The sequence below is a fragment of the Pogona vitticeps genome, chromosome 4 (assembly GCF_051106095.1).
Source record: "Pogona vitticeps strain Pit_001003342236 chromosome 4, PviZW2.1, whole genome shotgun sequence".
NCBI lineage: Eukaryota > Metazoa > Chordata > Lepidosauria > Squamata > Agamidae > Pogona > Pogona vitticeps.
Window position 1 is genome coordinate 61,655,430 of NC_135786.1, and position 25,370 is coordinate 61,680,799.

A 25,370-nucleotide genomic window follows, 5' to 3' on the forward strand; every position below is an offset into this window, starting at 1 on the left:
TGCAGGGACCTTGTGAGATTGAGTAGGACCTTGATGTAGGAAGACTAGCTGTGTAGTAGACAGAGAGAGAGGTATGGCTCTGCCTGTATTGTAGAACATATGATCTAACCTCATTCTGCTGCTCCAGGATGAGGTCAAGAAGGCAAAGTTTCCAGAGAGGTGAATTATCAGAGGGAGTGGTAACAATGGGTCAGGCAGCTCCACGCAGGGGGTAATAGAGTTAAGGGGCAGCATCTTGTGGGGAGCCCAGCATTAAAGCAATGAGTGGAGCTTAATCTGCCCTGAGCAAGGGCAGTGGAATCTTTAATATTATGTCAGGCACATGGGCTGTGCTGGCGGGCTATCCTTCACAGGAGCTAATGCCACTGGGATAACTGAATTAGCCCCTCTTGTGATGGGGAGAGCAAGGGGTTGGCGGCCGGGCGATCATGCCTTGCAGCTGCAAGAGGAGCGAGCCGTGGACTGCAAATTCAATCAGGTGAGTGGGACTGAAGGACGCAGGTGTTCCCTCACTTCCAACCAACCCTCTTTTTCAGTCCTTTAGACTTCAATCCAGTCATAGAGTACCCAGCTCCTTTCTAGTTCCAGCCCACTGGAATGCAGTTCCTTGAAACTCAAGTCCTGTATTCCAGACTTTTACCCTTTCTCTTCCTATTGAATATAGGAGTTCTGGTGTTCTTCTCCCTTCCCGTTAAATAACTTTTTCTCTGATTTCATTTAGGTGATTTGGCTCAAAAGACAGTAATTTCAGCCTGATGAATGGAACCTCAAGTAGAATGTGGCTCAGTATGGAGTATGAGTAAGCTGGTGCCAGCTGGTTCTACTACTTTCTCTATGGTGACTTTAGATGAGATAGATAAGCAATAATCATTATACCTCTGGGGTTTTTCCATGCCTTCATGGGTCTGCTTCCCAACTTTATTATAATAAAGAAATGTCATCACAGCTTAACTTCAGTTGTATCCATGATTGTATCCATCTTAGTTGCTTTATTTTTCCATCAGCCATAGGGACATACCTTGGCCACTTCTTTTGGCCTATAACACCCATCATCAGTCAGCAGTCTCCATGAGAAGGGGGTATAGGAGTTTTAGTCCAGATCATCTGCGATAATTCAAATTGGAGAAGGATAGGTACAGGAGTTTGAGGCCTGAAAGAGGAAAGAGGAGAGTAGTAAGAAAAGTTAAATGTTGGGGGAGATGCACATAGTCTTGGGGATGGAAGGGTATGGATCATCAAAGGAGTCTTAGAAATGGGACTTGGATTAGAGTTTACAAAGCTTTGGCTTGCTTTGGCTGCAGGATCCTTGTTATTAATAAAGCGGCCCTTTCCATAACACAGAGCACAGGTGGGCAACTGTAGCCTTCCAAATGCTTTGGGAATTACAGTTCCCATGATCCCTTATGATTGCTGGCTAGGAATAGAGGGCGCTATGAATCAGAAATGTCTAGAGGGCCACAGTTGTTCACCTTGGGGCAGAGTGCTTTCCCTTAATTCTGTTCCTGTTTAGCTGAGCATGGTGATAAGGTAAAAACTGAGCAAGCCAATGATGGTATATCCACAAACTTCCTGGGTTGCTTGAAGTAAAGGGGGAAAATGGCTTAGAATCATTAATAGGAAGATTGCAATACTACATACTCTGGTTATTTGCAGTTAACAGCTCTGATTTATTTTCCCCGATAGTTCATTCCTGCAACCAAAGCTTGATGCTGGTGCATAAGCTGAGTCCCTGCCTAATTCCAATCATTTCCCAAGTGAACCTACTGAAGAAAACGAATGCTTTATTTCCCAAGTAAACCCACTAAAGCCAAGGCTCAAGTGCTGACACCTTAACAGTATCTCTGTGAGGGTAGACTAGACACAACGGTATCCATCAACCTTCATAACTTACTGGATATTTCAGTTACAGTTACAGCCAAGCCAAACTCCATTTACTACAGGGGATATGCCTCGTATCCACATGTGCTTAGTGTGTGAACAGTATTTTCCTTATTACACTGTGATAAACTATTTCCCCCTGCATTTTGTGTTCTCTTGGAAGGATTTTTTTTAAGCCCTCTCCTTATGCTTCACCTCTCCCCACTCTCCAAAAATGATTAGAAAGAATTATTGCCATTAGGACGTCTTTCCCGGTGAAAGGAGAAAATCGCCTCATTCATAATTTATACCCTCAATTACTATTAATAAAGAAATATTTCAGCAGGAGATCGCCTGGGAAAATTACACGTAACATTGCATTAACATTCTATTTGAACATTTTCATCACATTTGTTATAGAGTTAATAAGAGGGATATGCTCCCCTGACTTCTTCATGAAATTATGGGCTGCCTGTGATAGTTTAATCTTTTAGACTTTATATAATATATTCACTTTGCTAATTGAGCCATCCAAGGAGCAGTTAGGGATGTTCTTAAATGGGGAAGACAAAGTAATCAAGGCTGCGACTTCCTGACTAAAGGATCCTCTTCCGGAGATGAAAAGTTGCATGTATGAGCAGGACATATGTATGTTTTGCATCCTCCTCTTGAGACTTTATTCAAGTCCTCTGCACAACCACTTCATGCATTCTCCTTTCTAAATGCGGGATTGTACTCCTGTTCAAAATGACTCCAACAACTTTCTAATGATCTCTTGTTGTCTTAAATTCATACCTGTTTGGCTCTAGTTACTTGGTAGTGGCGCAGAAATGAGAGAGAGAGAGAGAGAGAGAGAGAGAGAGAGAGAGAGAGTTTAAGGTGTAATATTGGAGTAGTTGAGTTTCCAACGTTTAGGCTCTCACTATACATCGTTTGTGTCAAGGTTCTGGGAATAAAGGCTTACAATGCTGTCATTCTGGATATGAGCTACCCCTGGTCTAAAAACCCAGGTAACATGCCTCCACTGATTGCCTTTTTCTTTCCTATGTACTTATGTGTACTTTCTGCCTTGTAGATTTATCACTTAATACATCTAATGAAGTGGCATCTAGTTCACAGAAACTTTTTAAAAAAGAAAAAGAATTAATGGTACCGTAACTGTATTTTGGGATGTAGGTTTGTAGTGGAATAATATTGTATGAAAGCAACTCTAGTAGCTGAATCATACTGGAGATTGAATGTTTTCTTCTCATCCTTCCTTTCACTAAAGAATTCCACAGCTGTTTTCACATTACAAGGTCCTATTCTTGTTAAAGGCTTGCAACATAGCCTTCTACGTCCTCTCTTTCCATTCTTCCAGTTTGTCCAGATAATCTTTTTGTGAACAAGTCCAAATAGGAATGCTTGGCACTGAATGAGTATATGCACCTTTTACAAACAAAAAATTGAGTTTTTCAAAGTTATTAGCTGAAATCCAAGAGTAAGTCACAGCTAGAGCAGACCCATTGAATCAATGAGTCAATATTAATGTACATTCCATTGATTCAGTGAGACTACTCTAGTTGTGATTTACTCTTGGCTTTCCGCCAATGTTTAGTTTTCTTTATAAGGTAAATGTTTTTATATAATTCTATAAGTATACATAGATTAGTACCTCTGGAAATGAACAAACAAACAAACAAATTAAGGTTCAAATAATTACCAAATGTATTTGCCATTTTAGTTGAATATTGGAGATAAATTAGCATGAACACGAAGCTCAAAAATACTTATACGAGATTGTCTGTCAATATAAAACAGCAGATGTAGTGTGTTCACACAAGCAAATCTGAGCAGCCTAGACAATACCACTCTGATTCTTCCATCTGTAGATAAGGGGACTTCCCAAGCAAACCTCTGGGTGACCACCTTTTTCTTCACCACATCAGAGGCTGGGTAGGCAAGGAAATAGAGCAGAGTGCATAGCTTGTAAAATCCCATTGGCTGACATAGGAGCAGGATGGGGTAGTACCATAAACAGGACAAGCTTTGTAAACACGGCTGCAGCTGGGATAAATTTAGCTGGCTGGGGCTGCAGACATAGCACTGCAGGACACGGTGTCAAGGCATTCTTTCTAGGAGGGGAAATTGGATAAACAAACGCAGCTTGTTGCTTCTTCGCTTTGTCCTTCTATTGTATCCCAGTTTTTTTATCAGACAATTGTACTGCACACCAAAGGGACTGAACATAAATGAAAGGGGTTTTGCTGTTCCTCCCCCCTTGATACTTTTGAAAATGGGCATTTGCTGGTATTGGTCAGATTTCGCTCACATGAAAGAAAGGACTAACTTTTAGGTCCTTTCATGTGAGCCAAATATTTGTCCTTCTACTATTGCATGTAATATATATTAATTTATCCATACAAATTAAGGGGTTTGTGAAGTCTGAACCATGGACATGTATTTCTGTACAGTTCCACAAATATATAACTTTGTAGGATGTGGCCCTTAAGATAAAAAGAGGAAGATGAAGTACAAATACCGAGATTGAATACTCTGGAGTATTCAAAGGTACCCTTAGGTCCCTTTGTTTATTTGACTGTTTTACATGGGGAAACATATGCCAAGGATCCTGTAGGTTATGGAAGCAACACAAACATCCGCCATGCAAACTAAGGACACCTGGGAACCAGACCTGTTACCTCGAAATGGTAACACATATGCTAAAGATATGCTGGCTTGTCCACTTAAAAGGTTGTTTTGTATTATAAATACAACAATTCTATTTTTCACCTTGATGAAAAATCATTATAGTGAGATGGAAGTCTTTCAGGACTTCACATTATATGAGTCACTTGCCTAATGGCACAGTTCCATCCAAATAACTTCATGGACTCTAGCTCCAAAAGCAGTGTATTTTCAAGTAAGATATAAAAACTTGCTGCAGTGGTGCAGATCTGCTTTACACTGGAAGCCAATATTCCCAGCACATAGATGCCTGTGTTTTTCGTACACATTGTCTCACACACCTACATATTAGGAGACAGATTTGCATATCCATAACATCCTGTCTGCATTTGATGTAAAATCGAATGACATGTGACATTTGGAAAAGGTCATCCCCCCCCACCGAATTCATAATCTTACTCCAGCCAAATAATCCGCAAGGTCTTAGTCCCTTCAGTGGGGCTATTGATCCCCCCTGAGTAAGGGAGAAGTGAGGTAGGGGTTACTTTACATATTCAGCTAATGGGACTAGCAGATAAATTCTGGAATAATTTCCGGGTGATACGAGAGCTGCCCATTATTCTCATGCTGTTTGCATGAAAGAAGGTAATTAGCTGAAAACAATTCAAAATTTATGGATTATATATGCACAAAGCAGGCATCAACTCTGTGGATATAGACAGTGATGAAATAAAGATCTGACAAAATATAAAAATCAAAATGGCAGTAAAGTTTTGAAAGAGGTTTGCCTTGAGGCAAGGCAAAGCATCAGTGCCTTATAGTAGGAGCTTGGAAGAGCCAAGATTTCTTGCCTTTAAGTGACTGCACCATGTTTCCCCACCCCATCTCCCCCATTAATCAACAAGCTGAAGTGCAGTTAATTCAGAACGGATGCCTTGCTTCAAAGTGAGATACAATGTATTGAGGACAGACATTTGAGATGGGTGAATATCTTAGGGAGCACAGTGAAGTTACTTTTGCTTGCCTGTCTAGTGTAATCTAGCTGTATGCCAGTTAGATTCCAAAAGCATTAAATGAGTTTGTTTGCAGATTAGCATACAGAACATTAGGAGGGCCATGACTGATCTGAACAGTTGCCTACCTGTACTCCACCAATCTGTTCACTTAGATCCCACCAGTTTCCTATGGGAAGCCAGTAAGTATAGTATGATTGCAACATCAGTCTCAACAGGCCTCCTGGTCATTTTATTTGCCCCTTTCTGCACTTTTTTCTCACCTTTAAAGAACGTTATTTTTTCAGATACAATCACCAAACCCATACACAGTATTCTGAATGTGGTCACAATATAGCTTTGTAAAAGGGCAGTATGAGTATGCCCAACATTTTCACAGAGGTATCTATGATAAGCTCAAGATCCTTTACTTGGTCATTTGCTGATTGTCAGATTGTTAACTGTCTGTAAAGACAGTGCTAAGAGATACTGCTCCCGGCTCAGGCTGTTCCTGATGAAATTTGGAAGTGAAGAGCAAGGCCTGGCTGTGTTTCTTATACAGTATGCTGAAATGCTGGACCACAGTTGGTGGCAGGAAACTGAGCAAGATTGTTAAAATGACTCTGCATAGTATCAGTGGATATACATAGATTGATCTACCTTCCCACATATTATATATATTTATTTTGCAGCAAATGAATTCATGATTTAACTATATTTTATTTGTGTAACTCCGCCAGCATTATCATTGTCCAGCATTTGAGTTGCACATCTGCATGAATAGGGTTAAATACAGTAAGTAAGAGAAATATGCTCCTTGCTGCTCAAGGTATAATACTGGAAGGTTGCTTGATGGTACAATAGACTTCCTTTTTGTTGGCTCCTTCCTGTTGCTTCCATCTCAGTATTGAAGTATCAAGCTAGAATTGGTTAGGAAGGTACAATGAAGTTTAAACTATGCCTTATAAGAGTGGTGATGTTGATGAAGGCACTGTAACAGGTGACTCATAGGAGTACAACAGCAGTGGGCTAGGATTGCTCTATGTTGTGTCCATCTCTGCATAGTTAAGTTATTCTCATTCTCAGAAACAGGAGCTTTATAGAAGGTTTTCCTGCCAGAAACTAAAGATGTGATCTCTATGTTGAAGCAAGATTACCATGTGAATTGTATGAAGATTTCGTAAATAGTAAAGATGCTGCTATTGTTGTTGTTGTTGTTGTTGTTGTTGTTGTTGTTGTTGTTGTTGTTGTTGTTGTTGTTGTTAAATTTATACCCCGCCCATCTGGACCGAAGTCTACTCTGGGCTGCTAACAACACTCCAAATAATAATAAAATAAAACAACAACATTAATACAATTGAAGATGGCGAAATAAATTAGGTGTTGACAGGTGTTAGATGATGCTACTAAAATCCAGAATTATTCAGAGTTCAAAAACACTTGTCAGCACATGGCACACATTGTGCCACCCACCAGCCCATGGTCTAAGCAGGCAGGGGTCTGTTCCATCATTCCAGGGCCAGATACCTTCCCTGCTTAAACTGTGAGCCTGCTTGATTCTGTGGTTTAGCTTCTGCCTTACAAACAGTAAGTAAAAATCCAGACCTATTAGGTTATTTCCTAATATGAGGTAAAATTGATATACCCAATAGCAGTCCAGTAAATAACTCAATAAACTTGGATTATTCCCGGATTGGAAATTGAAGGAGCCTCTTCATCCCTCCTTATAAACTGTCTTATTTTATAAGTTATCTATATTATTTTGTTCCATATTGTTCCTGGATCCTTTGTTTTCCTCTAGGCAGCAGTGGAATAGCAGTTCATTGCTATAAGGCTGGATGCATGGGGTCAAAGAGAATTTAAGAGTTGCAGCAGGAACATATCTTTTTCAGCTAGTTGAGAGGACCTCATTGCCTAGCAGACTACAGTGTGGGAAAGCGTTCTACTGAGGTGACTTCAAAACGGAGAGGACTATTTGTGAATATGGCCCCCTCATGCTGTCGAAACTGCTGTGAGTTATGACTTCTCCAGCCTCTAATTATGCAGTCAGCCCCCAATCGCCTGTTCCTAACGAGGCTGACAGGCTAATCTCTCAAGAGCCCTTAATGTGTTATCATCTCTTGCTGGGTGACCTCATATTTCTAACTGCTCCAAGCAGCATGGGAGGGAGAAAAGAAAAGTGTCCTCATTTCTCCCCCCACCTCCTGTAAGCCCACATCCCCAGGCTCATCTGTTCAGGCAGGGGAGATCAGGCCATCCATCACCTACCCCGTTTGGGCTATTAGATGATTAAAGGCATTTTTTATAATATTTGTATGAGTTTTCAAAGCTTCTTGCAAAGTGTCTGATTAATACCCATTTAACCCCTTGCTCATCAAGAGGAAGACTCCGGGAATTGAGGGGGAGAAACATATGGACCAAGCTGTTAGAAACGTCTGCATTTACCAGGGTCCTGTTCTATCCGTTCATGACCAGGATTCTGACAAGGTGTGATTCATGGTGCCTGGACACCTGCAGGAAATCGTTCTTCCTCTCCCAACTGGGACCTGGTGGTTTGTGAGGTTTCAACGGTTCTAGGCGATAGGAAATAGGACCTGGTTGGTTATGCAACAAGCTAGGCAGGCACAGGCTCATGCAAGACATGTGTATAGCCTGCTATAAATGGATTCTTTAGCTAACCTAAGAAGCAGAGAGTCTGTGCAGAGGGCGGTGTTGTGACCAGTAAGGATGGCATCCTGGGAAATGAACAAGAAGTAGTTTTTGACAGAGCTTGGAAAATTTACTCTTTTAGATGATGATTCTTGAAATCCACAGCTGGCATAGCCACTGAACGTGTTTGCAGATTCTGGGTGTTTTAGTCTAAAACAGCAATTTTTCTGTTTTCTGGCTATTGGCATGTTTTACTTGGTCCATATCTCTGCCCATATGTATCTGTATGTTTGTTCCATTAAGTCTACCCATAGAAAGAAAGTATAATGGTCTCTGTGGCCAGCATCTTCAGAGGACTGGAGTAGGAACTCTGTCCATGGACAGAGTTCCTACTCCAGTCCTCTGAAGATGCTGGCCACAGAGACTGGCGAAACGTCAGGAAGAACAACCTTCAGAACACGGCCAAAGAACCCAAAAAACCCACAACAACCTTCATATCACGGCTGTGAAAGCCTTTGAGAATATAATGGGTGTGTTGTTCTCTTCCTGCCCCCACCCCAATATCTTATTAACATAGACTTTCCAGATTGTAGATTTTCTGTAAATTAATGGTGCAGATAAATTTTCAAAAATATTGTTAACAATAAATGGTATTTTGTGTTTGCCAGTAGGAAAGATAGAACAAGATACATTTTTATATACTGTATTCATTTTCTCTACTTGGCAATGAATGATGACTGGTACACCAAACCAGCTTGTGTTTCAAGAGCTCAGTTAACTGAGGAGAATAAACTTTGCTAGAACTTAGTGGCCAATTAGACAATTCCTACATTTACAGTTAAAGTGGAAGGTACCACTCCTTGCTTTTTTTTCTGACTGCTTATATTCCTAAGAGAAGCAACACTATTCTGGAACTGAATGTGGGGAATGGAAAGATGAGGGGAATGGTAAAAAATACTTGGAAACCGAGTACCATGTTGAAAGCATGAAAATTAATTTGTGAAAGCCTTAGTTGTAATCTTGATGCTTCACTTTTCGGTGCAGAGCCTGCTGACAGTGACAACTTTGCTCCTATGTTTCCAAGTATTTATCTGAAGTAATGAAAGCTAATACTCTCAACCAGGCGCATTCCACATAGGGAGGCCTATATGTCTACTGACATGTGTATAGTATTTACAGGTATTAGTAAGGCTATTCATGAGAAAAACCATTTCGTTTCTAAACAAAATGTGAACCAGTATTCTAAAGTCTTATCTAAACGGTATAAATCCCCTTAAGGCACAGCATACTTATGTCCCCTTGAGTCTGTTTTGGAAGAGAGTAGATGTTGTGTCTCATGCTTAACTGCACCTGAAGATATGATGCCCATGCAAAGACATTATTCAGCTGCATCTACGTTTCCATAAAAGGCTTCCACACCACAATTTATATAAGAATAGCAGATTCTTTTTGACAGATGTACTGTTTTGGGGAAAATGTTACATGTTGGGGGGGGGTCTATGAGAAGCGGTTATTTACAGTTGTTTGTTTTGTGCTGGGTTTATAAGATCCAAGTACTTGAAGCAGCAGCTTTGGATTTCTAATCCCATGGCACTTGCTGAATTTGGAAATTCTCTGCTGTTAAATGTCACTTGCTTAGTTGTACGAGTCAATTGATTGATCACCATCCTTTGTGATGCTCATTGTCATATTTCATAATCTCAATTTCTTGTCAATTGATTGCCAGATAGAAGCGACAGCCAAGGAGGGCCGCCAGCATCTGCGGGGGCCAGCCAGCGCATGGCGTTAACTTTCCCCCTCTGTAAGTGTCTATCCTTCTTTTTTATTTGCTGTTATTGGATAGTCTGGGAAAACAATTTAAAAACAACAACAACACCAGTTTAAATAGGTCATAATAGTTTGGAAGTAAATGTATTCTTGGTGTTACCAAATGTGTCATATTTCACAGGGAGGAAAAGCATGATGATTTAAAGAAAATGTTAATAAAAAAGAGATTTTCATTTAACTGTGGGATAGGGCTAAAAATTATGGTTGGAAGCTACATACAATCATGTGAAAAAGAAAATACATCCTCTTTGAATTATTTGATTTTCCATATCAGGACATAATGAAAATCATCTGGTCCTTAGCAGGCCTGAAAATTAGGTAAATACAAACTCAGATGAACAACAAACAACACATGGCATATGACATTGTGCCATTATTAATTTTACAAAAATAAAGCCAAAATGAAGAAGCCCTGTGTGAAAAACTAAGTACACCTTATAATTCAATAGCTTGTAGAACCACCTTTAGCAGCAATAACTTGAAGTTATCGTTTTCTGTAAGACTTTATGAGTCTCTCACATCGTTGTGGAGGAATTTTGGCCCACTGCTCTTTACAGTGTTTACCACTAGTGAATAACCTTCCTCGTGTAGAAAGATGGACTTTCAGTTTTTTGGAAATGGCCTCATACCCCTTCCCAGATTGATGGGAAGCAACAATTGCTTCTCTACGATCATTGCTAATGTGTTTCCTCCTTGGCATTGTGTTAACACACACTTGAATGCTCCAGACCAGCAAACTGCAAAAACATCAGTTCTTATAGAGTTGGTCCCACTTGCTGGTCATAAATTACTCAAGGGTGTTTGGTTAGCAGCACCTCTTAATTCCTGTGGAAGCAGTAAGGGTATACTTAGGCTTTTGTACAAAATGGCTTCTCCATTTTGGCTTTATTTTCATAAAATAAATCATGATATGTTGCAATCTGCCATGTATTGTTCATCTGAGGGTATATTTACCTAATTTTCAGACCAGATGATTTTCATTATGTCCTGAATTCAAAAAGAGTGTACTTGCTTTTCCACATGATTATACATACTGTGTTTAGGGAACCAGGTAGGTCACACAACCAGAATGGTGCTGAAAACGAAACATAAGCATTACCACTGTGGGTCAGGCAAGTGACTAATTTTGTATCTGACAAAGACCATCAATGCAGGCTGCTGATTTTGTGAAGCTGCTTTGCAGCAATCTTAACTCATGGCTTTGTGTATTATTCATGCCCTGTGTTATAAAACAGTACAAAATTAGAATTCTGCCATGCAACATGTGTTTGCTGATGACTTCAGCTTTCATTTTAACATCTTTTAATTCTTAGAATTTCAGGGTTAGGTTTTTTTTAATTGTTTGGTAAACACAGATGAAGGCTCGTCAGTATGCTCCTATAACAGGTACCAAAATCTTTTTTCCTTTTCTTCTTCCCCAGTCTCTTCTTTGGAGTAACATTGCGTTTCTTTCTTTTCCCTGTATAGTCTTCCCCCATTCCTTGTTCTGAATGTGACCACAAAAGGAAAGTGTTCATAACCTTCAGAGATCCAAGGACTGCACAGGCCAGCCCCTGGACCTCAGGAAGGGTCCTGCACAGGCCCCCAAATCTTTTTCTTCATAAACAGCTTTTTTTAAAACTGGAAAGGCACCTAGGGCCAATTTTTTTTTAAAGATCCAAACATTTGCGAGTTGATGGTGGGGATAAAATGTGGCAAAATTGGCTCCCACACCACCTTCGGGAAAGCAGGCGCAAGGGAACTTTTTTGAAATGAAACAGTTTATTTAAAATATTAACAAGTGGGGGATATGGGGGGGCTGCAGAGGCAGGTATGTTTCAGGACTACACATTGCCCTCCCAATGAAGTTAAGTAGATTAAATTATGTTCTTTAAATCCTATCATGCTGAAAGTTTTTAAAACATAGAATTCTGTATGTGGGCATAGGAAATTCCTTGACCTTATTCACACATACTATATAAGAAAGGCAATCATATATTTATACAGCTTGGGAACATGACTATATACAAGATTCTGGGTAGCATCCAACCATAGGTTAATTTAAAAGATATGCATGAGTGGATTTTCCTTTTTACCTGTCCACTATATGTCATGGAACTGTATGACTCTGGACCATAGAAGACAAAGGAATCAGAATACCTCCCATCACTGGAGCGACACAGTCAATCACATTTTTTTTACAGTTTGCCATTGGTTTTCTGTATTAACGACCAACAATTTGACTTGATGATTATACTAGAATCTTCCAGTTTGTCCTTTGATTTATGTATGGTGAACAACTCAGATGGCTCACATATTTTCAGTTGCCAACTGTAAATAAAAAGGAAAGAAAGAAAGAAAGAAAGAAAGAAAGAAAGAAAGAAAGAAAGAAAGAAAGAAAGAAAGAAAGAAAGAAAGAAAGAAAGAAAGAAAGAAAGAAAGAAAGAAAGAAAGAAAGAAAGAAAGAAAGAAACTTAGTGAATGGAATCAAAAGGCCAGATTAACCTTTGCATTATTATACAGGGTGGAAACCTGGTTAAAACTCCCCCACACCCACGCCAGCATAGGGTTCATCCTGAAATAGTAAAAGTGCAGACTAACAGGTAAGCTGCCTGGGACAGTGGCTGCTTGGATTGATTCCACCACAAGGTTCCTGTGGCAGTGTATTTTGTGTGCCCTCCCCATACTTACTGGAAAGCATGTGGAGAAGAAAAGCAGCTGACCTTTGGCACATTTATTGACACTCCCAGAGTTCATACTGCAACTCTACAATCTTTCCCTGAGATTATTAAAAATTAATTGATCACTTTTATATCCCCCCATGGTGCCCGACACTGCCGTGAGAGGGGCCAAGGGGGGGAGGGAGTGTGCAGGCGTAGCAAACACACTGATAAATGTTAATTACTCTTTTATGGCCCTTGTCAAATTCCAAAGCAAGTCATAAATTCATTAAACTCTAACGGATTAAGCACATGCAGCTTATTTAGCCACCATAAACAAGATCATTTGGATGTTGGTTTTTCTCTTTTTATTGCTTCAGCAGCAAAAAGGAGAAAAATAGACTCAGGAGCTCCTGATGGATCTGAAAAGTTGGCGGGTGGTTAATATCCTGCTTCTGTTGTCTCTGATTTTTATTATGGCATACAGTGTGTGGGATTGCTTTTGTTCTGCATATGTGTACTTCTGTGCATTTTATGTTTGTTATGGTGAATTGCTGCTGTCCTTGCTTCAGGAAGCAGGAGCTAGGTAATATTGTCTTTTATATCACCAAGTTGCTTTGGTGAAAAAGTATGCAGGCTTTTATGTTCTTTGACACAGAATAGCTTGCCAACTCTTTTGGCTGCAGAAGTCTGTCTAACAAAACATGATTTCACCTATTTTGTATCCAGCATATTATTCCAACATTTATAGTGTCAATTTAATATTATGAGAACTCTGCTAAAACATACAGTGTACTTCCGCTTCAGTGAAAGCTTTTCTACTTGAATGCGCCTCAAAGGAAGTATATCTGTCCAGAGACATCACACAGGCCACAATCACATAATCAGTACCTCAGGTAACAATCTGAGGAATATGGCAGCTGAGATGCACTCAAACCATGCATATGCGTTTTGTGCCTCCTTTTCTGCAAGTGTCAAAACAAGCAGGAAGTCTCAGTTAACCCTAATTTTCCACTATATTTGATTTGGGAAACTATGGTTACTGGCTTTTTAAAAAGCCAGAATATGAAGCCCCATTTCGCATTATTGCTGTCAATGGTGTGGGCATGGAGGTATATTCAAGAAGAACCTTGGGATGAAGAATGCCTTACAAATCATGAAAGAGAGAGAGAGAGAGAACTCACTATGGCTTTCCAAAGATTCAGGCAGAATTATTTCCTAGTCCTATCTGGAAATCTTACGGGTTAAACCAGGGATCTTAATGTGAGCCAAACTAGTTACATTACAGCAAGTTTAGCCCAAATATAAACAAGAGTTTTAAATAAATTCATTTTAAAAGTCAGTGTACTGATGATGTTGGACAGCACAGACATTCTTTGTTTGGATCACCGGGATGCGACAAGTAAGATCTGATGTATTGTAGTGTCTGAATGATGATTCAGATTATGAATCAAGAAATCAGTACTGTAGTTCAGATCTCATTTTTGCCATGAGGTGACAATAGTTTTTGCACAAATCACCTCTCACACCTGCTCCTCTCCTGCTCCCACCCCACATTTGCTCTATGGGAATGATGATAATTCTGATTAATAACAACAGCATTGTTGTTTACAACTAGGTAATATGAGTCGGGTTCTTTAACACTCTAGAATACTACATGTTTTGCTGTTTGCTTTCCACTTAAGAATACCTGTAGTAATTGAGTCCTAAAACGTCTCTCTGACTTTGGCTGGTATCACTGTTTTCTACTTGGTACAAAGGACACTGATAAGCATTCATAGGTGCCATTGATCTTAGTGCTCCTCATCAGTGCAGTGGAATATCTGTCAGCCTCCCCTTGGCTCTGAAACCTGCCCCCAGGTTTGATGGATTTATGAGCACAGAGGTGGGCAGTCAGGGGTTAATGGAAGAACTGTGCCCTGTACTCAGCGGTAGCTAACACCCACCAACTAATAACTTTATGGCTTCAAAGCAAGGCATTTATCATGCTGAAGTTTGTTTATGCACTAGTTATATAGCACATTATGGTAGATCTGTGTTGAGCTGATAAATTCTAAATGACAAGCAAAGCTACTGAGTAGTCCTGGCAGAGTCCAAAAGACCAGTAGCTTTCTCCTGAACTCTGCCTCCAAGATAAGAATGCTTTCCTCTCTTTTGATTCATATGGACAAAATGCCTAGATTTAATGTGAAAGAAAGAGGGTGGGGTAAGAGACTGAAATAAGAGAAATACACAATCCCCACCCCACCCCCAAAAAGAAAGTGCACACTGGAGACCTCTTTCATAGGGAGTGTTAATTAATTGTGACTATCCAGCGCTGGATCGTAGTCATAGCTGAACAAGCAGCCTTCTCCAGCATAGTCTCCAGGTCTCCAGGTCTGTTAGACTACAATTACCATCAGTATAAAAGAGCATCAGGTTGTGGAAAGTTATGGTACAATGCCTAATATTCACAGAAAGTGTCAGATTATCAGCACAATGCTGTGCAAGTCTGTTTGGAAGTGAGTTCTGTTGAGTTCAGTGGGATTACTGACCCAATCTGACTCAGTACTCTGCATGAATGTGGAGATGGAGGAGGAGGGAAAATGCCCATGTCACCTCTGCTGTAAGCACTACCACATGCTTTGCACTTCAACTCCTGTAGGCTATGTTGGGAGGCAGAGGAAGAAGATATAACAGGCAGAAGTCTCTACTGGTCAGGAGGCAGAGTAATAAACTAGGCTGTCCATTGTCAGTTACTGTTTGCAGGCACCAGCTGAGCCCCCTACCAAGCGGCTCTTGCTTGCAAGAGCCAGCCGAGAGCACTTTGTTCCTATTCCCCCTTGTCTATGTGAGAAGGAGGCAGGAGCAAAACTGAGTAAAGAAAGATACACCCAAATACTTTGGCCTGGGACCATGAAGGGCCTTCGGGAGAATCTAGGTCATCACTCTAATATGGTTCCCATCACCACCACTTTAACCCATAAAGGACAGGCTAAAACAAACTAGAATATTGTTTTTGCAGAGATTCTAGATCCCAACTGACCACCAGAAACTTTTAAAAGTCCCTTTTTAAAAGAAGCATTGAGCCTTGAATTGGCAGTTCCTGCACATTTTTCAGGCTTTCTATCAGCATGAAAAATTTAAATCTTAAAAAAAAACTATTGAAATTGGAATGTATATTCCTGAATTCTAAGTCTGTTTGCTTTGCAAGATACAAATTTAGCAGAATAGAATATATCTGTAGAAATAAAAATAATGACATTACCAGCATGTCTGATTTTAGCCAGAAAGCTATAAACACCATGTTCTAATCTGCAAACTGGGTGTCTATTTCACAGGGAGCTGCTGGTCTCTGATGTGTATTCTTATGTGCTGTATCTATTTGTGTTTTTCCATCTAGTGCATTATATGATGTGCACTTGAGATGTACACATAGAGGAATAATTCTAATTTTGAAATTTCATGTAAGTAGAAATTCCCATGTAAGCACCTGTTCCTTGAAAATGGCATAATTCTATAAAACATTACAATGAATATGTGTTTAATGGTGCATTTTGCAGTCCATCTGCCTTCCATGGTTCAGAATAAGAAGGTGCTATGAGAGATGGCTTCATGGTAGGTCATATGCAGTATGAAAAGGAATAGCTTTTATGCAGGGCCTTAGCCTGTTCTTGTCCATAGAGAGCCAGATACATTTGACTGACTTACAAGATAGGGCTCTGTTGTTCCACTGAGTGATACCAGAGGACTTTCTGTCCTCTCCAGAATCAGTCTTAAAATGTTGCCATGGGATCATTGCTTTGAAAGGGGACCACAGAGGGATATTGTAGCAAATACGTCTGCGTACAGTTCTTATGTTTGTGCTGTGTGTTATGTGTATGTGTGTGTTGTGTGTGTTCATCCATAGCTCTAAACATATATAATCCATGAATGTCATGGGATTCATTCCTAAGCGGCCTTATGTGCATAGTTTGTATACAGGCATGAAAAGGGAATAGGGAGCCATTGCCTGGAATATGATGCCTCAATGGCAGGTGGTACCTGTACACACACATTGGCCCCAAAGGCCAGGGAAAAACAGAATGAGCAGAGGCATTAATCCATGAGTCCCATCTGTGGAGAAGTAGTGGGATGGCCAATACAAGTGTCAAATGGAAATGAAAAGGCAGGAATGTCTACTTTTGACATACATGCAGAGCGGGAGATGTCACATGTGTAAATCTCTGTGTAAGAATGTAAACCCTGAAAGGCAAAGGTAAAGATCTGTTTAATAAATGCAATAAATGTATACTGTACTAGTTCCAGTTTTTCTTCTGGAGTCTCTCCATCTCCTTGTTACAATTGCAAGACCACGTGTACACACACATGATAGTACTCTGTCAGCCACAATGTAGAGGAACAAGCAACAACATTTCAGTGTAAATTATCCAAATAAAGGAATAGGTGACATAGGACAGGAAATAGAGAATGATCCAGGAACAGTCATGAATTGTAGTTTTACAGTATAGGGCCTTGTGTCAGCAGTGAATGAAGGCTGGGAAACATGGTAGCTGTGCTGTCTATATGGCTTCATCCCTGTGCCTCAGCTGTTCTGTGATAACCTGTTCTGTGGCATCCAAGGAGTGGTACATCCATACATGGACCAGATTTTTAAAAAATTGATAACTATAACTGTTTATCGACAAGGACAATTTTATTTGGAAACATTCATCTCCATAGAGGTGTATGTTTGTGCAACCTGATATGTCATGCTGGCATCTGAATTATATTTATGTGTCTGCTTCTATTGCATGGTTTGCCTGGGCTCATGACTGTACACGTGGACATGCAGTAGGCTCTGTTCTGACAGCATGGATCTAATGTGTTTGTGGGTTGGCTTGCAAGTCTTTGTATGTGAGTGCCAGTCCTTCAAGGCTGTAAATCCTGCTGCCCAGCTGAGGAGGTTGAGCGGTTTATAGCTCAAGGCCAGACCCATGAATCAGGCAAAGGTGTCGGAAGGTGCATTAAACTCGTAGCCTTTGCTCAGTTGCTGTGTGGTTCCAGGAGGGGCCCCAGAGGCAGCAATTAAAGGCGGCACCTTCCCCTTTCAGTTTTATGGTAAAAGGAAAGCAATAAATTAGAGACCCTGAGGCTTTAGAGCAGGCCTTGCCCTGACTTAGCTACCTGCTGCTGCCCTGATAGCAAGTAAGTCCAGGCCTACCCCTGCAATGGGGTGGAAAGATTTCCAGTGGCCTGAATAGCAAATTAAGCTGGGAAGTGAGCTGGTTTGCAGCTCCTTAGATAACCCTCCCACTGGGCTTGTTCATAGCAGCCTTTTTTGGTAGGACTGCTTAGAATCTTCTATCCTGCCCTGCACTAGAATTAAATGATGTAAGGACATTTCTGGAGCCCAACTTACTCTCTATGTTCATTTTTGTTTCTAAGCAAATATGTACGGCCTAGAAGCACCATCATCAGGTAAGAACCTGTTCTACATAAGGTTCTAGAGTTTGGGCTTTTCAGGTGACAGAGATCACCCAACTACACTGGAAGCTGAAAAATGGTACTTGGGCATGTTGGTTATTCCTCAGATACAGCTCTTAGGTTGCAGAAAAGCAGCAGTTCTTACATGCAGAAGTGTTCACTTCTGTTAGCTGAATAAACTATCTTACACAGAAGAACAAGCTGAGGACAAGTAGGCCCTAAGTAATGGAAGAAGTGTATAACCAATTCTTTAGTGTTTCCTTTAAAAGTTTGTAAGGTGACTTCTGTAATAATGATAATAACTGTTAATGCATATAACTTTAATTGTCATCAGCACAGCAGCCACATCTATTATCTTCATATACATGCTTTATCAGACCACAGAAATCTGAAAACAGATGTTTGGGCAGTTCTTTGTAGAAAAAAAATATGTTCTTGTTTGCCAATTGCTACATTCATTAAATGTCAAATAACTTGAAAGAGAATATAGTGACCCTGTGGGAGCTGTATACATATAGTAGCGCTAAGATAAATAAAAGGAATTCATAGTCATATATTGAAGGTGACATTGACTTTAATGTTTATTACCTGATATAGCTAAACAACACAATAGAAAAGAACTGATGAATGTGACAACACAATAGAAAAGAACTGACAAATGCGAGTTCTTCATGGCCATTGTCACCTAGGCACACAAAGGAACTCTGTTTAGTAGGAGGAGTCAGAAACAGGATGGCATATCAAGACTGCATGGCATAAGAGAAAACAAGTGAATATGACTAGCACTTAGTGCAGGTGGCTTCATTAACCATCATGTTAAACTTTTAGAGCAGGCTTCTCTTTCCAAGGGGATGTACATCCCTATGGTCTTTGGTATTCACAATTTGGTATTGTGAACCAATCTGGGACCTTTGCTGTATGAAATGGTCCATTATGTAGGCCTACGAGGTCAGTGGAATACCAGGAGTTCTCTAAAATGAAGGCAATACGACATCACCAGGTGCAGGAGACTGAACCAGAGCATCATCTTCATATAAAACAGTTTGCTTCTTTTATTTGAGTAGGATGTCACTCTTTTGTCACTTAAATGCAGTGAACCTACAAAATATTAGCAGCTCTAATGATCCCTCTATAGTTAATTCCTATATGTCAGTGCAGTAGCAGATGCTTTTCCTGTGTTGTAATATAACAAGTTGTGGCAGTGATGAGGATAATGCAAGACAGTCCAGAATAATGTACTCATGCAGCATCATGCTTCAGTTTGGCTCTGCCAACAATAGCCACAATCAACAAACCCAGTATATCAACAAGGATGGAACTAGATGTTAAAAGAAGCTGCTACGTATTGCTTCCTCTTCCTTTCTGGCAACATCTGGCAAAACACAGTGTTTGCCATCCTATTCCTCTCTGTATTTTCTGATCACCAATAAAGTGAGACAGGGCAGGGACTTTAAAAAAATATTTTAAAAAAAAAGAAAGGGGGAAGAAAGACAGATTCTATGCAGAAGAGCTGGCCTGTGTGGCTTTGGGCAAGCTGCAAGATCCCCCAGAAGAAGGGAATGGTAAACCACTCTTTACTTAGAAAACACTGAAAAATGCCACCATCAGTCAGAATTGATTTGACACCACAGAGTTATTATTACAATACCCCACCCGCTACTGTAAGATGTCTGCCAAAGAAGAGGGTTCTCCTCCTCCTCCTCCTCCTCCTTCAGTATTGCTTGCCTTTTGGCCTAGAAAGGCACCAGTCTCTTTTCCTTTGAAACCTTTTTATGACTCTGGGTATAATTAACTCAAGCCATAAAATTTTTTCAAGTCCAAATAGATATAATTAACATTTAATGTCACTAGTTTTTTTGTGGATAGTCAAGACTATTAAGAAGTGAGTATTGATTGAAGAGGTGAAGCAGATGTTTCAGTTATTGGATCAGGACATTGGAGGCAGGAGGGAGCAGGAGAACTACCCTGGAGCAGATCCAGTGACATTTTTGTGCCTCCTGGGAGAGATTGGCATGCTAGGAAGAAGCTGGAGATCGGGATAGACTTTTCAGTGTTATGCAGCAATCTTGCAAATCCTTAGCAATGTGATAAGCCATTTCAGCTGACAATGAAGCATCCTTTCAAAGGGACATATAAGGGATAAATTGGGTCATCTTCCCCCCCTTGATTTCTAAGTACTAGTTCATACTTGAGTGGTGAGCTGCAGTTGATTATGAGTTGTTGTTGCTTAGTTGTTAAGTTGTGTCTGACTCTTCATTACCCCATGGACCAGAGCACGCCAGGCCCTCCTGTCTTCCACTGCCTCCTGGAGTTTGGTCAGATTCATGTTGGTTGCTTCAATGACCCTGTCCAACCATCTCGTCCTCTCTTGTCCCCTTCTCCTCTTGCCTTCACACTTTCCCAGCATCAGGGTCTTTTCCAAGGAGTCAAGTCTTCTCATGGGATGGCCAAAGTATTGGAGCCTCAGCTTCAGGATCTGTCCTTTCAGTGAGCACTCAGGGTTGATTTCCTTTAGAACGGATTGATTTGTTCTCCTTGCAGTCCAGGGGACCCTCAAGAGTCTCCTTCAGCACCACAATTCAAAAGCATCAATTCTTCGGTGGTCATCCTTCCTTATGGTCCATCTCCCACTTCCATACATCGCTACTGGAAAAACCATAGCTTTGACTATGCGGACCTTTGTCAGTAAGGTGATGTCTCTGCTTTTCAAGATGTTGTCGAGGTTTGTAATCGCTTTCCTCCCAAGAAGCAGGTGTCTTTTAATTTTGTGGCTGCTGTCGCCATCTGCAGTGATCATGGAGCCCAAGAAAGTAAAATCTGTCACTGCCTCCATATCTTCACCTTCTATTTGTCAGACGGTGATGGGACCAGTGCCCATGATCTTAGTTTTTTTGATGTTAAGCATCAGACCATTTTTGTGCTCCCCTCTTTCATCCTCATTAAGAGGTTCTTTAATTCCTCCTCACTTTCTGCCATCAGAGTGGTATCATCTGCATATCGGAGGTTGTTGTTATTTCTTCCAGCAATCTTAATGAGTTATTGATGATGAGTTATTCCAGATCAAATAACTGAGATGTAATGCTCATGTGAACATAATGGCTGAAAATCTGTTTCTGAGTATAGCAAATGGCATTAGAGTAGACCACTGAATCATTGATTTGGTGAGTCAACTCCATCAGTTCCATTGATTCATGTGGGTCTACTCTACTTGCATCTTACTGTGCTACAGAAGGTTGGAACTAGAGTAGGGCCACTTCAATCAATGGAACCATTGGAGGAGCTGATTCACCAAATACACACTGATTCGATGGATCAGTTCTACAATGACTTAAGATAAGCAACAGGATTTCAGCCAGTTTCTTTCAGTGGAGTCAATTTACGTATTTATCTGTAAGTTCTCAAATGTTTTATACATAACAAAGTAATAAGGATTGAAATTTGGTAGAAACATGTGAGAACTGGCTGCAGATCTGTATCACCTGTATCTATAGTTCCGGCTTTGGAGAAAACGTGAACATCCCAGACCAATAATCAGACTTCCTTTCAGTATGCCATCCAAGCTCATTAAAACTGCAGAGTTTAGACTTGAAGACATATATTGAGAAATGATGTCATTGTTTATTTTCTACTATTTGATACAATTGCATCAAGCATTTTGAAAATATGTATCAAACAATTCAACCAAGTGACCAGGATCTAAAGGATGGAAAAGAAATACATGGTTATTTTGATTGGTTTGAAAAAGAATTACATGAGTTTCACACATTAGCTTGTTTCACACTGTTACCCAGCTCTTGGCATGCCCAGTGTTTTTCAGCATAGAGTCATGTGAAAAAGAAATTACATCCCCTTTGAATTCCATAATTTTACATATCAGGACATAATAACAATAATCTGTTCCTTAGCAAGTCTGAAAATTAGGTAAATACAAACACAGATGAACAAGAACACATGGCATATTACACTGTGCCATGACTTATTTTTAAAAAATAAAGCCAAAATGGAGAATCCATGTGTGAAAAACTACATAAGTACACCTTATGTAGCTTGTAGAACCACCTTTAGCAGCAATAATTTGAAGTAATCAAAGCAAAGCAAAGCAAATCGTTTCCTATATGACTTTATCAGTCTCTCACATGGTTGTGGAAGAATTTTGGTCCACTCTTCTTTACAATATTGCTTCAGTTCACCCAGGTTTGTGGGCATTTGTTTATGCACAGCTCTCTTTAGGTCCCACCACAGCATTTAATACAACTTGTGGTCTGGACTTTGAGCCATTGCAACACCTTGATTTTTTTCTTTTTCAGCCATTGTGTTGTAGATTTGCTGGTGTGCTTGCGATCATTGTCATTGTCCTGTTGCATGACCCAGTTTCAGTCAAGCTTTAGCTGTTGGACAGGTGGCCTCACTTTGAACTCTAGAATAATTTAGTATACACAAGACTTCATGGTTGACTCAATAACTGCAAGGTGCCCAGGTCCTGTGACTGCCAAACAACCCCATATCTACACCCCTCCACCAGTGTGCTTGACAGCTGATATGAGGTGTCTGCGCTGATACGCTGTGTTTGGTTTTTGTCAAATGTGCCATTGTGCATTATGGACAAACAACTCCACTTTGGTCTTATCTCTCCAAAGAACACTGTTCTAGAAGTTTTGTGGTTTGTCCAGATGCAACTTTGCAAACCTTAGCCATGCTGCCATGTTCTTTTTAGAGAGAAGAGGCTTTCTCCTGTCAGCCCTTCCAAACCAACCATGCTTGTTCAGTCTTTTTCTGATTGTGTTGTCATGAACTTTAATATTTAACATGCTAACTAAGGCCTGTAGAGTCTGAGATGCAACTCCTAGTTTTTTTTGCAGTTTCTCTGAGCATTGCGTGGTCTGACCTTTGGGTGAATTTGCTTGGACATCCACTCTTGGAAAGAACGGCAACTGTCTTGAATGTTTTTCGGTTGTGAATAATTTTCCTCCCAGTAGAAAGATGGACTTTTAATTTTTTAGAAATGCCTCATAACCCTTCCTAGATTGATGGGAAACAACAATTGCTTCTCTATGATCATTGCTGATGTGTTTCCTCCTTGGCATTATGATAACACTGAATGCTCCAGACCAGCAATCTGCTAAAACCTCAGCTTTTATAAAAATGGTCCCACTTGCTGATGATCAGTTACTCAAGGATGTTTGGTTATCAGTCTCTGGCTGCTTTTTAGCCTCTTGGTTCCTATGGAAGCAGCAAAGGTGTACTTAGTTTTTCCACACATGGCTTCTCCATTTTGTCTTATTTTCGTAAAATAAATTGTGACATGGTGTAATATGCCATATGTTGTTGTTCATCTGAGGTTGTATACACCGAATTGTCAGACCTGCTAAGGATCAGATGATTTTTATTATGTCCCGATACGTAAAAACTATAGAATTCAAAGAGTACTTTCTGTTTCATATGACTGTAAGTGAGCTTCCACATATTTTGCCGGAGGTGACAGTATTGTGACTCAGCTCTTCAAGGTTGTGAGGATGGTACTTCAAGGTTCCTGCCAGCCTGGAGTTCCACAGCAGTTCTCTTACTCAACAGACAAACGGATCTATTTTTCTGGTTCTTCTGATCAAGGTCAGATAGCTTTGAGTTTAGAGAAGCCCCCCCCTTACATCAGTTCATTATATTTCATCCAATAGTCATGCAAATGCTTATTTCTTTAATTGGAGAGTATTATTGCTCACTTCCCATTGTGTGTAATTATCACAACGGCTACCTAGCTTAGAATGTCAGATGTGGGTTCTTTCCCCAATTTTTATCTAGCTTCTGGCCCTCACTTCTACCCTGTCTGATATATGCAGCTGATTTTGTTGACTTAGTGGCATGTATGGTGGGAGTCTAACCCCTCAGCCCTGGCTTGCCTTCATACTGGACCTTAGGGGTCTTAGGATACCATTCCTTGCTGTCTGCCTCATCAGACCTGCTTGGAAGGTGCTAGGCTGGATGACAGACAGAGAGAGAGAGACAGAGAGAGATGGCAGGCTGTGTTTTGTGTGACCTCTGCTCCTGGATGCAAGGCATCAGAGCTCTGCAATTGATTGGGCTTCTGGTGCTTATGGACAGCATGAGCACAGGAGCATGAGTCAGGTCAGCAGAGCATAAACCAGCCAACACAAAGAAATAGTCTGCACTGAGTTTAATAAATAAAAACAGTGACATGCTGTGCTAGGGCTAAGGGTGGGAGGTTAGTCCTGCACCAACAGCTTCTGTCACCCCTCTGCAGCTGACACCACTGTACCGCCTTTGGATTCACCCCAAATGCCCTCAGACAGTACAGAGCTGCCATTCTCTGCCTACACACAAACTGATTGTTCAGGCGCATCCCCTGCCCTGGATGAGTTGTGTTCCTTGTCGTGATCAGAGATCATTATGGTAAAGAGGAAGGAAAAGCTGTTGGCATCTCTGCGTTCTCATTGCTGTAGATTTTTTTTCACCTTTGCTTGCATGCTTTGAAAAAGGACATTGATGTGGGGCTAGATTCCTGGATTCTTTAAATTACTGTCTTCCCACTGTCTGCCTCCTTTTCCTTCCTTGATTATTGAGAGCAAGAGTTTCATGCTCAGGCTTAGGAGCAAGAGTGTAAATGTATGCCAGAAGTAGTGAGATACTGTAGGCTTATTTATTAGTTAAAAAGTCAGAGCTCTGGAACTTTTCACTAATGTAAATGCCCCCATCGTCTTCCTTTTTCTCCTCCTACATCACAGAATACTTCCCTTTTACTTTTAAGATGTGATAGAATTGGAACTACAAAGTGAAGTCTGGCCTCTGTGAGATGTGGGGCTGGATTTATTTTGTTTTTCTAAGAGAAAGCATGGAGGGTAATATACTGGCCCCAACTAGGATGGTGTCACCCATGAGTCCTTACAAATTTTGTGTCACCTCAGCAAAACTTTCTGTGTGGCCTCTGAGGTACATTCAGACAGTGTGCTTATGAACAGAACTATAACATGGAGAGATAGAGGAGTGGGAGGCCTGACAGGCTCTCATTTCATCTGATGTGGCAGTGGAGGAGGGGGAATACTGCAGAAATGAATTTCCTTGAGGAAACCCTCTCAGCATAAATATGCAGCCATATTCAGGCAATGTGTTGTCCACCCACACTTGGGAAGGATATGCTAAAGTGTCCACAGAGTGGCAGCAGCCGGGAGATGTGGCACCAGTTCCGCATAAGGGATCTACAGCCTGGATTCTCTATCTTACAGCTCATGTATTAAATATTTGGGTTGGTTCCAACAGGTTTTAGGCGTGGTTTTTCCATTTA

At 40.6% G+C, this 25,370-nt stretch overlaps 1 protein-coding gene across 10 annotated transcripts in view; it reads left to right on the forward strand.

Moving 5' to 3' along the window:
* RNF220 (ring finger protein 220) overlaps positions 1 to 25,370 on the forward strand; it is a 362,501-nt gene that overhangs the window by 118,292 nt on the left and 218,839 nt on the right. For 8 of the 10 annotated variants that reach the window (XR_012086369.2, XM_020783272.3, XM_072997529.2 and 5 more), the window contains exon 3: positions 9,892 to 9,966. The exons of the other annotated variants lie outside the window; for them this stretch is intronic. Coding sequence is in view for 7 of the 8 variants with exons in the window: in XM_020783272.3 (XP_020638931.1) it covers positions 9,892 to 9,966 (75 nt within the window). In the remaining variant the exon portion in view is untranslated. The remainder of the gene's footprint in view (positions 1 to 9,891; positions 9,967 to 25,370) is intronic. 10 annotated transcript variants of the gene reach the window in all.